This window comes from Physella acuta, unplaced genomic scaffold (genome assembly GCF_028476545.2).
Source record: "Physella acuta isolate Inbredline_101_S28 unplaced genomic scaffold, ASM2847654v3 ptg001136l, whole genome shotgun sequence".
Lineage (NCBI taxonomy): Eukaryota > Metazoa > Mollusca > Gastropoda > Physidae > Physella > Physella acuta.
Genome location: NW_026732653.1, coordinates 48,378 through 61,220, shown reverse-complemented (window position 1 = coordinate 61,220; position 12,843 = coordinate 48,378). Strand labels below are relative to the sequence as shown.

The 12,843-nt window shown below is 37.8% G+C and overlaps 1 protein-coding gene across 1 annotated transcript; it reads left to right on the top strand.

The window, feature by feature from the left end:
• The first annotated feature begins 287 nt into the window (after positions 1–287).
• On the top strand, positions 288–11,942 carry LOC131956218 (tetraspanin-1-like). Its single transcript, XM_059320634.1, has 7 exons — positions 288–457; positions 3,691–3,909; positions 8,024–8,098; positions 9,198–9,302; positions 10,062–10,244; positions 11,254–11,337; positions 11,806–11,942. The coding sequence occupies exons 1-7, from the start codon at positions 335–337 to the stop codon at positions 11,872–11,874; spliced, it is 858 nt and encodes a 285-aa protein (XP_059176617.1). The 5' UTR covers positions 288–334; the 3' UTR covers positions 11,875–11,942.
• Positions 11,943–12,843: the final 901 nt, after the last annotated feature.

Genomic DNA, 12,843 nt, shown 5'->3' with positions numbered 1-12,843 from the left:
AAGTTAAAAAAATATTATCTATGTAAGTAATGAAAATGAAATGAGATCTTCATTACAGCAACACTGAAAAAAAAACAACGAAAAAATTAATGAAAAAAAATAACTTTGATCTTTCAGATTACTTTTGCTAGGAGGTATCAAGAAAACAGAAGTTGTTGTATGATTCCGCAAGGTAGTGATTGTTAGAACATTACACATTGCCTGCCATTTTGTCTGATTCTGTGATTATCTGCCATTTTGTCTGGTTTTGGGATTACCTGCCATTTAACCAGGCTTTGGGATTATCATCTAACATTTTATCTGGCTCTGGGATTAACCAAAGCAGGACGCCTTCATGCCATTTCCGATCAACAAGCTGGAAATTATTGACGTCAAGGCCAACGACATCATGGGCTGTTCAGAGTCGACCCGGGTGTGTCTCAAGTTCACCATCGTCTTCTTGAACATACCCATCATTGTAAGTTGACCGCACTAAGTTCTATGTTCCTCATCGTTTGCTCTATGTCGTAGTCTATGTGCTATCATAACTTATTCAATTTAAAATACGTAACACTGTTGTGTGCAAAGTTAGCTATTGTTAGTTCTAAGTCGTAGTCTATATGCAATCACAACTTACTCAATTTAAATACGTAACAGTTTTGTGTGTAAAGTTAGCTATTGTTTGTTCTAAGTCGTAGTCTATATGCAATCATAACTTACTCAATTTAAAATACGTAATACTTTTGTGTGCAAAGTTAGCTATTGTTTGTTCTAAGTCGTAGTCTATATGCAATCATAACTTACTCAATTTAAAATGCGTAACCCTTTTGAGTGCAAAGTTAGCCAATGTTTAATTTAAGTCGTATATGCAATTGGTATTTTTTTATATATATTACATTAAAATTGAAAATTGGGCATTTAATGCTTTAGGGTTGTTTTGTGGTTAAATTTAGTATATTTTAGTGGTTCAGTTTCGTCTCTGGTATTATATCTAAATACACACATACACATAAATACACACACACACACACACACATATATATATATATATATATATATATATATATATATATATATATATATATATATATATATATATATATATGTGTGTGTGTGTGTGTTTGTGTGTGCGACAGTCCGGAAAAAAGTTAATAGTTACGGTGTATGATTTTTGTTCCCTAAACCTTTACTCGATGCCAATAAAATTCCCCACATATATATGGTCATTTATATGTATGTGTGTGTGAACTGGAGACTTTCGAGCGCTCTACCGTACAAACACACCATACCGTACAAACACACCATACCGTACAAACACACCATACCGTACAAACACACCATACCGTACAAACACACCATACCGTACAAACACACTATACCGTACAAACACACTATACCGTACGAACACACCATACCGTACAAACACACCATACCGTACAAACACACTATACCGTACGAACACACCATACCGTACAAACACACCATACCGTACAAACACACCATACCGTACAAACACACTATACCGTACGAACACACCATACCGTACAAACACACCATACCGTACAAACACACCATACCTTACAAACACACCATACCTTGTGAGGACTGATACAGATTTACAATAGTAAGACTTCTTTCTGACATGTACCTACCTGCATTCATTTAGGATGGTTTACTTATACATACCGTCTAAATAGAATTTTACTTTTAATCCTGAAAATGCGGCTCTTTAATTAAAGGTGTTTCGAGGGAGTTTTTTTAATGGTAGATTGCAGGGGTCGGCAACCTTTTGAGAAGGAAGAGCCAAAAGTTACAATTTTCCAAATTTCCCAGTTTTTAAAGAGCCACTAACATATTTTTTTTTCAATATTTTGTTATTTGATAAGGATTGGAAAAATAAATTTAATTATTTTTTTGAAATAAATAGCATTAAATATGAACTGATATTGATTCATATAAAACATAGAAATGTTTCGCACAAAAAAGTGTTTTAGCTAACTCTGCTATGATAAAATTAGTAATCAAATAATATAACTATACAACAATCCCAATCAACTTTAGAAGTCAATAAATTTTTTTTTCTTTCTTTATGGAGATCACCGGCCCAGTAGGTGTCTCCCATTAGCCAGGCAGGCCTCAACAAATTCCGACAAACTGGCTTGGGTATTGGCAGTGGCGTAGCGAGGTCGGGTGTCACCCCCCAGAGGCGTAGCGACACCTTTCAATTTTCGATTTGCACTCCCCCTTCAAACTTTCGATTTGCACCCCCCTCAAACTATTGATTTGCACCCCCCCTCAAACTTTCGATTTTCACCCCCCTCAAACTTTCAAATTGGCTCTTATAAGACTATTTAACACTCGAATTAATCACTTAACTAAGTGGAATTATCATTTTTCTCTATATATTTTGCTATTTTTTGCCTTGGTGTCACCCCCCTAAATGGTGTCACCCGGTGCGGTCCGCCCCCCCGCCCCCCCCCCCTCGCTACGCCCCTGGGTATTGGTTTGATTTCAGCATCGGTCGCCTCTGTCCTTAGGTTCTAACAGGGCTTATCTTCCACCCCACACATACCCCACAGTCCAGTACCTGGCTCAACTGTATGAAGCTAATAACTAAAATACAATGTCACTGATTGGTAAAAGAATACAGTCGGTATAAAATAACATACCCCATTTAAAGATATTCGAAAAAGTCGGCACTTTGGCAGTTGCAAACACGGAGTTTTTGCCATGGGGTTGGCCAAAACACGTATGTGGGGCTGGGCCTGATGCACAAGCGGCTGTCAGCTGTCCGTGTACTTTCTACCTCACCTATTCTCATTGTTCTCTGATGAGTGTTTTAATTCTGTTGAAAGTTGTTTTTCTTTACAGTATAATACTATTTTTAGTTGTGAAAATGAAATAATGTAAGCCTTAATTAGCAATAATTTTTTTCTGACGCAAACAAGAATTTTGGATTAAATAATAAGATGTTTAATTTTTGTTATTCATACATTTTGAATATGTTTGAAAGCACGCTTGATACTATTAAGCATTTTAATTATTTTAAAATAAATTTTTAAGAATTCTTCTACAAATTTTTTTTCAAAAGGTCTGTATTCATTTAAATGTTTTTGACAGAACAAGTCTATCACAACGTTTAACATTACCATTTTGGCGGTAGGTGTTTAGTTGATTCCTCATAGTGTCAAGGTTATGTCCCTTTCCGCAGTATTACTACGTTGTTTAGAGTGGGTTTAAAAATAAAATATACGTATGGGCCTCCTTGAAACATTTACTCTTACGAAACACATTACATAATATGTTATATATCAACAAGACCACACCTTATCTGGCTAACGACTGTTTGATGCCAAGTAAAATTGGTAATAAATGCTTTTTTTTTACCTACTTGAAGATAGTTAATCAATACCTAATGGTGTTTTCAACTGGCTTTAGCTTGAAGATAATTTGATTCATAATAGTGCATTTAATTGCCTTTCATTTTTAACTGGATTTCATTAGCTTGAAGATAATTTGATGCAAAGTGGTATATTTAACTGGCTTTCGTTAGCTTGAAGACAATCTGATTCACAATAGTGCATTTAATTGCCTTTCATTAGAGTGAAGACAGCTTGGCGTCTAAAGACGTATGAAGACAATTTGTCGTCTAACGACATCCGTACCTATTTGAAGACAATTTGATAACCCAACGATCCTTTTATTTTTCAGGTGATCGGTGCCGTGTCTTTAGGTATCGGGGTCTGGGTCATAGTGGACGATACGTCATTCTTTGACCTAGCCGCCAGCATACTTGACCTTGAAGTTCTGGGACAGGATGTTCTGAGGCAGGGCGCCGTCGTCATGGTGACGGCGGGGGCGGCCATGATTGTTCTGGCGGGGTTAGGCGTTGTCGGCGCTTTAGCTATGAGCTCGTGTCTTCTTGTGACGGTAAGTTTAGTGTGTGGGCTGTTTAGTGGGGGTTAGTTTGTGAGCGGTTTAGTGTGTGGGCTGTTTAGTGGGGGTTGGTGTGTGAGCGGTTTAGTGTGTGAGCGGTTTAGTGTGTGAACGGTTTAGTGTGGGTTAGTGTGTGAGCGGTTTAGTCTGGGTTAATGTGTGAGTTGTAGGTCGTGTGAAGCGGACGTCATTTGGGAAGAGTTTCTTCCAGGCGTCTCTTCGGGGAATGGGGAGGGGGGGGGGACAGGGGGCGGACGGACGGAGCCCCCTCGAAGTAAGTCAATCGCCCCCCCCCTCTGAACGATAATTTATATTTATATAGACAATATATACCCCTTTACCAGTGTCCCCCCCCCCCCCCCCCAAAAAAAAATATTTCCCAAGTGCTCCACCCTCCCCCAGAGAAAAAAGTCTGAAAGAAACACTGCATGTGGAACATACAAGTGAGACATACACATCACGTGAGAGATTTGAAATGGACGGTGTGTGAGTTAGATGTGCTGCGTGGAGATTTGAAATGGACGGTGTGTGGGTTAGATGTGCTGTGTGAAGATTTGAATTTGAAATGGACGGTGTGTGGGTTAGATGTGCTGCGTGGAGATTTGAAATGGACGGTGTGTGGGTTAGATGTGCTGTGTGAAGAATTGAAATGGACGGTGTGTGAGTGAGATGTGCTGTGTGAAGATTTGAAATGGACGGTGTGTGAGTTAGATGTGCTGCGTGGAGATTTGAAATGGACGGTGTGTGGGTTAGATGTGCTGTGGAGATTTGAAATGGACGGTGTGTGGGTTAGATGTGCTGTGGAGATTTGAAATGGACGGTGTGTGAGTTAGATGTGCTGTGTGGCACTTTGAAATGGACGGTGTGTGAGTTAGATGTGCTGTGTGAAGATTTGAAATGGACGGTGTGTGAGTTAGATGTGCTGTGTGGAGATTTGAAATGGACGGTGTGTGAGTTAGATGTGCTGTGTGGAGATTTGAAATGGACGGTGTGTGAGTTAGATGTGCTGTGGAGATTTGAAATGGACGGTGTGTGGGTTAGATGTGTATGGAGATTTGAAATGGACGGTGTGTGGGTTAGATGTGTGGAGATTTGAAACGGACGGTGTGTGAGTTAGATGTGCTGTGTGGAGATTTGAAATGGACGGTGTGTGAGTTAGATGTGCTGTGTGGAGATTTGAAATGGACGGTGTGTGAGTTAGATGTGTATGGAGATTTGAAATGGACGGTGTGTGGGTTAGATGTGCTGTGTGGAGATTTGAAATGGACGGTGTGTGGGTTAGATGTGCTGTGTGGCACTTTGAAATGGACGGTGTGTGAGTTAGATGTGTATGGAGATTTGAAATGGACGGTGTGTGGGTTAGATGTGTGGAGATTTGAAATGGACGGTGTGTGGGTTAGATGTGTGGAGATTTGAAACGGACGGTGTGTGAGTTAGATGTGCTGTGTGGAGATTTGAAATGGACGGTGTGTGAGTTAGATGTGCTGTGTGGCACTTTGAAATGGACGGTGTGTGAGTTAGATGTGCTGTGTGGAGATTTGAAATGGACGGTGTGTGGGTTAGATGTGCTGTGTGGCACTTTGAAATGGACGGTGTGTGGGTTAGATGTGCTGTTTGGCACTTTGAAATGGACGGTGTGTGGGTTAGATGTGTGGAGATTTGAAATGGACGGTGTGTGAGTTAGATGTGCTGCGTGGAGATTTGAAATGGACGGTGTGTGAGTTAGATGTGCTGTGTGGAGATTTGAAATGGACGGTGTGTGAGTTAGATGTGCTGTGGAGATTTGAAATGGACGGTGTGTGAGTTAGATGTGTGGAGATTTGAAATGGACGGTGTGTGAGTTAGATGTGCTGTGTGGCACTTTGAAATGGACGGTGTGTGACTTAGATGTGCTGTGTGGAGATTTGAAATGGACGGTGTGTGAGTTAGATGTGCTGTGGAGATTTGAAATGGACGGTGTGTGAGTTAGATGTGCTGTGTGGAGATTTGAAATGGACGGTGTGTGGGTTAGATGTGCTGTGTGGAGATTTGAAATGGACGGTGTGTGAGTTAGATGTGCTGTGTGGAGATTTGAAATGGACGGTGTGTGAGTTAGATGTGCTGTGTGGAGATTTGAAATGGACGGTGTGTGAGTTAGATGTGCTGTGGAGATTTGAAATGGACGGTGTGTGAGTTAGATGTGCTGTGTGGAGATTTGAAACGGACGGTGTGTGGGTTAGATGTGCTGTGTGGAGATTTGAAACGGACGGTGTGTGGGTTAGATGTGCTGTGTGGCACTTTGAAATGGACGGTGTGTGAGTTAGATGTGCTGTGTGGAGATTTGAAATGGACGGTGTATGAGTTAGATGTGCTGTGTGGAGATTTGAAATGGACGGTGTGTGAGTTAGATGTGCTGTGTGGAGATTTGAAATGGACGGTGTGTGAGTTAGATGTGTGGAGATTTGAAATGGACGGTGTGTGGGTTAGATGTGTGGAGATTTGAAATGGACGATGTGTGAGTTGGATGTGCTGTGTGGAGATTTGAAACGGACGGTGTGTGGGTTAGATGTGCTGTGTGGCACTTTGAAATGGACGGTGTGTGACTTAGATGTGCTGTGTGGAGATTTGAAACGGACGGTGTGTGGGTTAGATGTGCTGTGTGGAGATTTGAAATGGACGGTGTGTGAGTTAGATGTGCTGTGTGGAGATTTGAAATGGACGGTGTGTGAGTTAGATGTGCTGTGTGGAGATTTGAAATGGACGGTGTGTGAGTTAGATGTGCTGTGTGGAGATTTGAAATGGACGGTGTGTGAGTTAGATGTGCTGTGTGGAGATTTGAAATGGACGGTGTGTGAGTTAGATGTGCTGTGTGGAGATTTGAAATGGACGGTGTGTGAGTTAGATGTGCTGTGTGGAGATTTGAAATGGACGGTGTGTGAGTTAGATGTGCTGTGTGGAGATTTGAAATGGACGGTGTGTGAGCTAGATGTGCTGTGGAGATTTGAAATGGACGGTGTGTGAGTTAGATGTGCTGTGTGGAGATTTGAAATGGACGGTGTGTGGGTTAGATGTGCTATGTGGCCGATGTCAAGAGTTAAAGCCGTCCACGAGACTGACAGACAATTTGACAGGCATAAATTGAAAGAAGAAGTCATTGTAAGACAGAATCAAATTAAAACAGATGTTATTTTAGAGCTTTGGAAACTGATTTCATGTTAAACAGACGTCAATTTGTAATTGTTTCTGCAACTTACTAATATAAATATTGTCAACTTCCCCAGTATGTTGTGACACTCATACACTCGCTGTCTTCCCTCCACAGTATATTGTGACATTGATATAAACATTGCCACATTCCCCAGTAGGCCCTATGTTGTGAAGCTGATATAAATATTATCACATTCCCCAGTACGCTGTGACGCTGATATGAATATTGTAACATTCAACAGTATGTTGTGACGCTGATATTAATATTATCACATTCAACAGTATGTTGTGACGCTCATATAAATATTGTCACATTCCCCAATATGTTATGACGCTCATATAAATACTGTCACATTCCCCAATATGTTGTGACGCTAATATAAATATTGTCACATTCCCCAGTATGTTGTGACGCTGATATAAATATTGTCACATTCCCCAGTATGTTGTGACGCTGATATAAATATTGTCACATTCCCCAGTATGTTGTGACGCTGATATAAATATTGTCACATTCCCCAGTATGTTGTGACGCTGATATAAATATTGTCACATTCCCCAGTATGTTGTGACGCTGATATAAATATTGTCACATTCCCCAGTATGTTGTGACGCTGATATAAATACTGTCACATTCCCCAGTATGTTGTGACGCTGATATAAATATTGTCACATTCCCCAGTATGTTGTGACGCTGATATAAATATTGTCACATTCCCCAGTATGTTGTGACGCTGATATAAATATTGTCACATTCCCCAGTATGTTGTGACGCTGATATAAATACTGTCACATTCCCCAGTATGTTGTGACGCTGATATAAATATTGTCACATTCCCCAGTATGTTGTGACGCTGATATAAATATTGTCACATTCCCCAGTATGTTGTGACGCTGATATAAATACTGTCACATTCCCCAGTATGTTGTGACTCTGATGTTGCTGCTGACACTTGAAGTTGCAGTCATCATACTTGGTGTTGTGTTCAAGTCTGAGGTGAGTTTATAGGTGTTGTGTTTATTTGTGTTGTGTTTAGTTGTTGAGTGTTGTGTTTAGGATGAGGTTGCAACTGTGTTTAGATGTTGAGTGTTGTGTTTATATGAGGTTGGAACTGTGCTTAAATGTTGAGTGTTGTGTTTAGGATGAGTTTGGAACTGTGTTTAGTTGTTGAGTGTTGTGTTTAGATGAGTTTGGAACTGTGTTAAGTTGTTGAGTGTTGTGTTTAGCAACAAGTTTGAACTATGTTTAGATGTTGAGTATTGTGTTTAGCATGAGGTTGGAACTGTGTTTAGATGTTGAGTGTTGTGTTTAGGATGAGGTTGGAACTGTGCTTAAATGTTGAGTGTTGTGTTTAGGATGAGGTTGGAACTGTGTTTAGTTGTTGAGTGTTGTGTTTAGATGATGTTTGAGCTGTGTTTAGTTGTTAAGTGTTGTGTTTAGATGATGTTTGAACTGTGTTTAGTTGTTGAGTGTTATGTTTCTTTTGTTGAGTGTTGTGTTTATTTGTGTTGTGTTTAGTGTTTAATTTAGCTGGCTGTTCTGTTAAGTCATTGAGTGTTTTGGTTATGGTCTGGTTGTTGTGTATAGTTCAGGGGTCGGCAACCTGCGGCTCGCGAGCCGCATGCGGCTCTTTTGATATCAAGATGCGGCTCTCCAGCTCCTTGAACAAATACTAATAATCTTAATAAAAAAATAAAATATTTGAAATAAAAAAATATTAGTGGCTCTTTAAAACCAGGGAAATTTTGAAAATTGTAACTTTTGGCTCTTCCGCTTCAAAAGGTTGCCGACCCCTGGTATAGTTGATTAGCATGTTAAATTTAACTGTAATTTACATTTTTTTACTCGAGACTGGTGTTGCTAATTTATTCTCATAAAGAACATGTGATATGTCAATGACGTACAGTCACTTCATAACCTCTTTTTAATTTGTGTTTTTGATATTGTAAAGTAAAAGCCAAGTAGCCAAGGTGCGATGCAACATATATTCTATTGAATAAAATAAACATCTTTAATTTGTCTAACACATACTTAAGTGACACACGTGTGTAAGTTAACGTAAATAAAAATAACTTAATTATATTATATGTTTTAGTGGGAATCTAAAGCCAACAGTGTATTGACGAATCGCCTCAACTCGCACTACGGAAATCCGAGTGATCTCCCCTTCACAAGAACCTTTGACGCTCTACAAAAGAAGGTAAAAACTTTGTTATTCCCCTTTAACGAACAACATAGGGCATGTCCGCATCATGTGTTTTTGTTGAACTAGGTGCCAGGCTAAATAAAAGGCTTTACTGGGTTGTACCCCGTGGACGCCGGCTTATAGAAAGACTTAAGTGTCGATATGTTTAGTGTTTAACTTACTTAGAATCTTGAGATGTAACAGTGACATTTTACTACACACTGTCCCATACGCAGGAATGGGGGGGGGGGGGGGGGGAGGATAAAAATGTATCCATATATATATATATATATATATATATATATATATATATATATATATATATATATATATATATATATATATATATATATATATATATATATATATATATATATATATATATATACATATGTATATATACATGTATACATATGTATATATATATATACATATATATAAATATATATATATATATTTATTTATATATATATATATATATATATATATATATATATATATATATATATATAGATATATGTACACCTGCTCACGCACACACAGTCACACACACATGCACTCACGCACACACACACACATAATGATTTTTTAAGAGCATAATTTTGTTGTTTTCGTTATATACATTTTTTTTTCAAAAATAGACATTAAAGTGACTAAGTCGTCAATAGAATTGCAGCAACAACGTCCATTGGGATATGGGCTATAACTCATTACCTTCCCCTCCCCCCCCCAAGCACCACCTACGCCACCCCAATTTTCCATTTGACTCCCCAGCTCGGGTGCTGTGGCTGGAATGACGGGAAAGACTTCAAGAACGTGAGCAGACAGACGTGGAACACAACACTGCCCAACGGTCAGCAGCGCATGGTGCCAGACTGCTGCTGCATGGCCGGTAACTCTACGACCGTCTCGGACTGTGTGGTCAGCCCGTACAACAGTTCCCTGTACATCACAAAGGTAATATCGTCTGGTCACTAGCGTAAAGACAATAACAGAATCTTACTTGAAAATTTATGAGAAAAAAAAATATATGTATATATATATATATATATATATATATATATATATATATATATATATATATATATATATATATATATATATATATATAGGTGGGGTTATATATATAATATATATATGCATAAAAAATATATATATATAGCCCCACCCCTATATATATATATATATATATATATATATATATATATATATATATATATATATATATATATATATATATATATATATATATATATATATATATATATATGCCCATAAGCCTACTCACCCTTTCCCACTGAAAGAAGTGGCACCTACATCTAACAATTTTGTTGCTGTGTTCTAGTTATAGGAACTAGTAGTATAGATGGTCTAATGATAGTTTAGTTAAACAAAGTTAATGTTTGAATGTTACTTTAATGCCCAGACAACTTTGCTTCCTCCGAAATTCCGTTGACTAGATCTGTATGTCTCAATGTCTTAAAGAAAGAAGTGTTACTTGAACTAGGGTATATCCTTGAAATTTTGACCGGAAAACTGCACACACAAAAGTGCGCATGGGCATTTTTGTTTTCTTAAATCGAGCAGTTATAGACATAAACAAAGAATGACCACATGTACATTGTAACATATAAATATAACAAATAGAAATATAACAAAATTTAAAAAATTAGTATAATGCTTTAGTTGGTTTTTTGCGCATTTTTCTGCTTACACAGTTTTCCGTTGCGCAGCTTTCCTTTTGCGCATTTTTTTCTGGGAAACGTTTGAGAGGTTTTGTTTTGGAAAGTGTTAAGATTAAGTTTACATCTGGAACATGATAGTCCCAAAACGGTTTTAGTTTTAAAAAAGACGTCAAGGTTAGGCTGAAGTCTAGCATTAAGACCGAGTAGGCTATTACAGTCTAGCACTACAATAACTAATCAGTAAATATTCTACATTCTCTACTAATTTGTTCCTTCGTTAGGGTTGTCGTGCCGCTGTGGAAGATGAGTTCAAGACTTATCAGTGGGTCGTCATAGGCGTCACCATAGCGGTGCTTTCTTTTCAGGTAAGTAGATCAGTAGATAATCAAAGGCGTCACTATAGTGGTACTTCATTTCACGTAGGTAGATCAGTAAATAATCATAGGCGTCACCGCTTTCTTTCAGGTAGTTAGATCAGTAGGTAATCAAAGGCGTCACCATAGCGGTGTTTACATTTCAGGTAGGTATTTTAGTGGATAATCATAGGCGTCACTATAGTGGTGCTTCATTTCAGGTAGGTATTTTAGTGGATAATAGTGTTGCTTACATTCCAGATGGGTATATCAGTATATCGCCATTGAGGTAACAGCACATACTATTAATACTTATCATATAAAATAAACAAATCCCTACAATTTAACATAAATTCAGATACACACAATTCAGATAGAAAAAAAGCTTTTTTCTCTAGTAAACACACTAATATCAACCTATTCCATACAAAACACCATATAGAAACTGATGCCATAGATAAATCACTTGTCTCTTTACAGTTTATCGTCATCGTCCTCACGCTGGTGCTTGTGGTCCATAACGTCAAAAACAAATACGACATGAGCTGAGTTATATTTAGCTCCGGGAAAACCAGCTGTGATAAAAAAAAAGATTTTTTGTATGCATGAAAAAAAGTAATTTAAAAAGGTTGTTAAAGACAACGAAACAAGTATTTTAATATTTTTTTTTTATAAAGAAAGCTTTCAATTACAAACGTGCACAAATTGATGGCTAATCTTGACGTAGTACACCATTAGTTGATACAAAAATCAGTTTTGCAATCTTGTATGTATGTATGTCTGTCAGTGTGTATGTGTGTTTGTGGATGGATGCGTGTACATACGATAACAGGAGATGGTTTCATTTAGGTGGACAAAATTTCATGTATATGTATTACATCTTTCAGAGCGATTTCCAGTAATTGGACATGATACTTTATTTCCGATTTCTCAAAACCTATTAAGTTTGATAATCTTACATCAGCCTATTCTAATAACTTTATGTTTTTTTTTCTCGATAAATAAATGGCTTTGTTACAAACTTACCTAACAATTCTGTACCTCGAATCCGCTTATATAAAAATATACGTGGAAGTTTAAGAGAGCCCGCGTTTAAAATTTTTTCTTTAGATTAGTATTTATGGCAAACGGTTGGTATAGGCAGTGTATTAAAGTAACTACACTAGTATTATGTTGCTTTGTAAGGCAAAGATATGGTATAGGTAGTGTATTCAAGTAACTACTGTAGTATTGTGCTAACTTTTTATATTGTATTCTGTCTTGGTTAAGTACAAGTTTACTGTAAATCTATTAAAAGTTAACTCGCGTTCAGTTACATATTATGCAGTATTTGGTGCTTTAGTTCTCGTGACATATAATTGATTTACTTACTCTTAAATGTCGTTCGAAAGTCAGAACAAATGTGAAATGTAGGTCGAATCAAACCTCTAGACGATAATTATTATCACCATACACAAATAGCGTCAATTCTTAATTATTTGATTGTTTTCTTTCAAAGAAGGGGTATTTGGACTACAG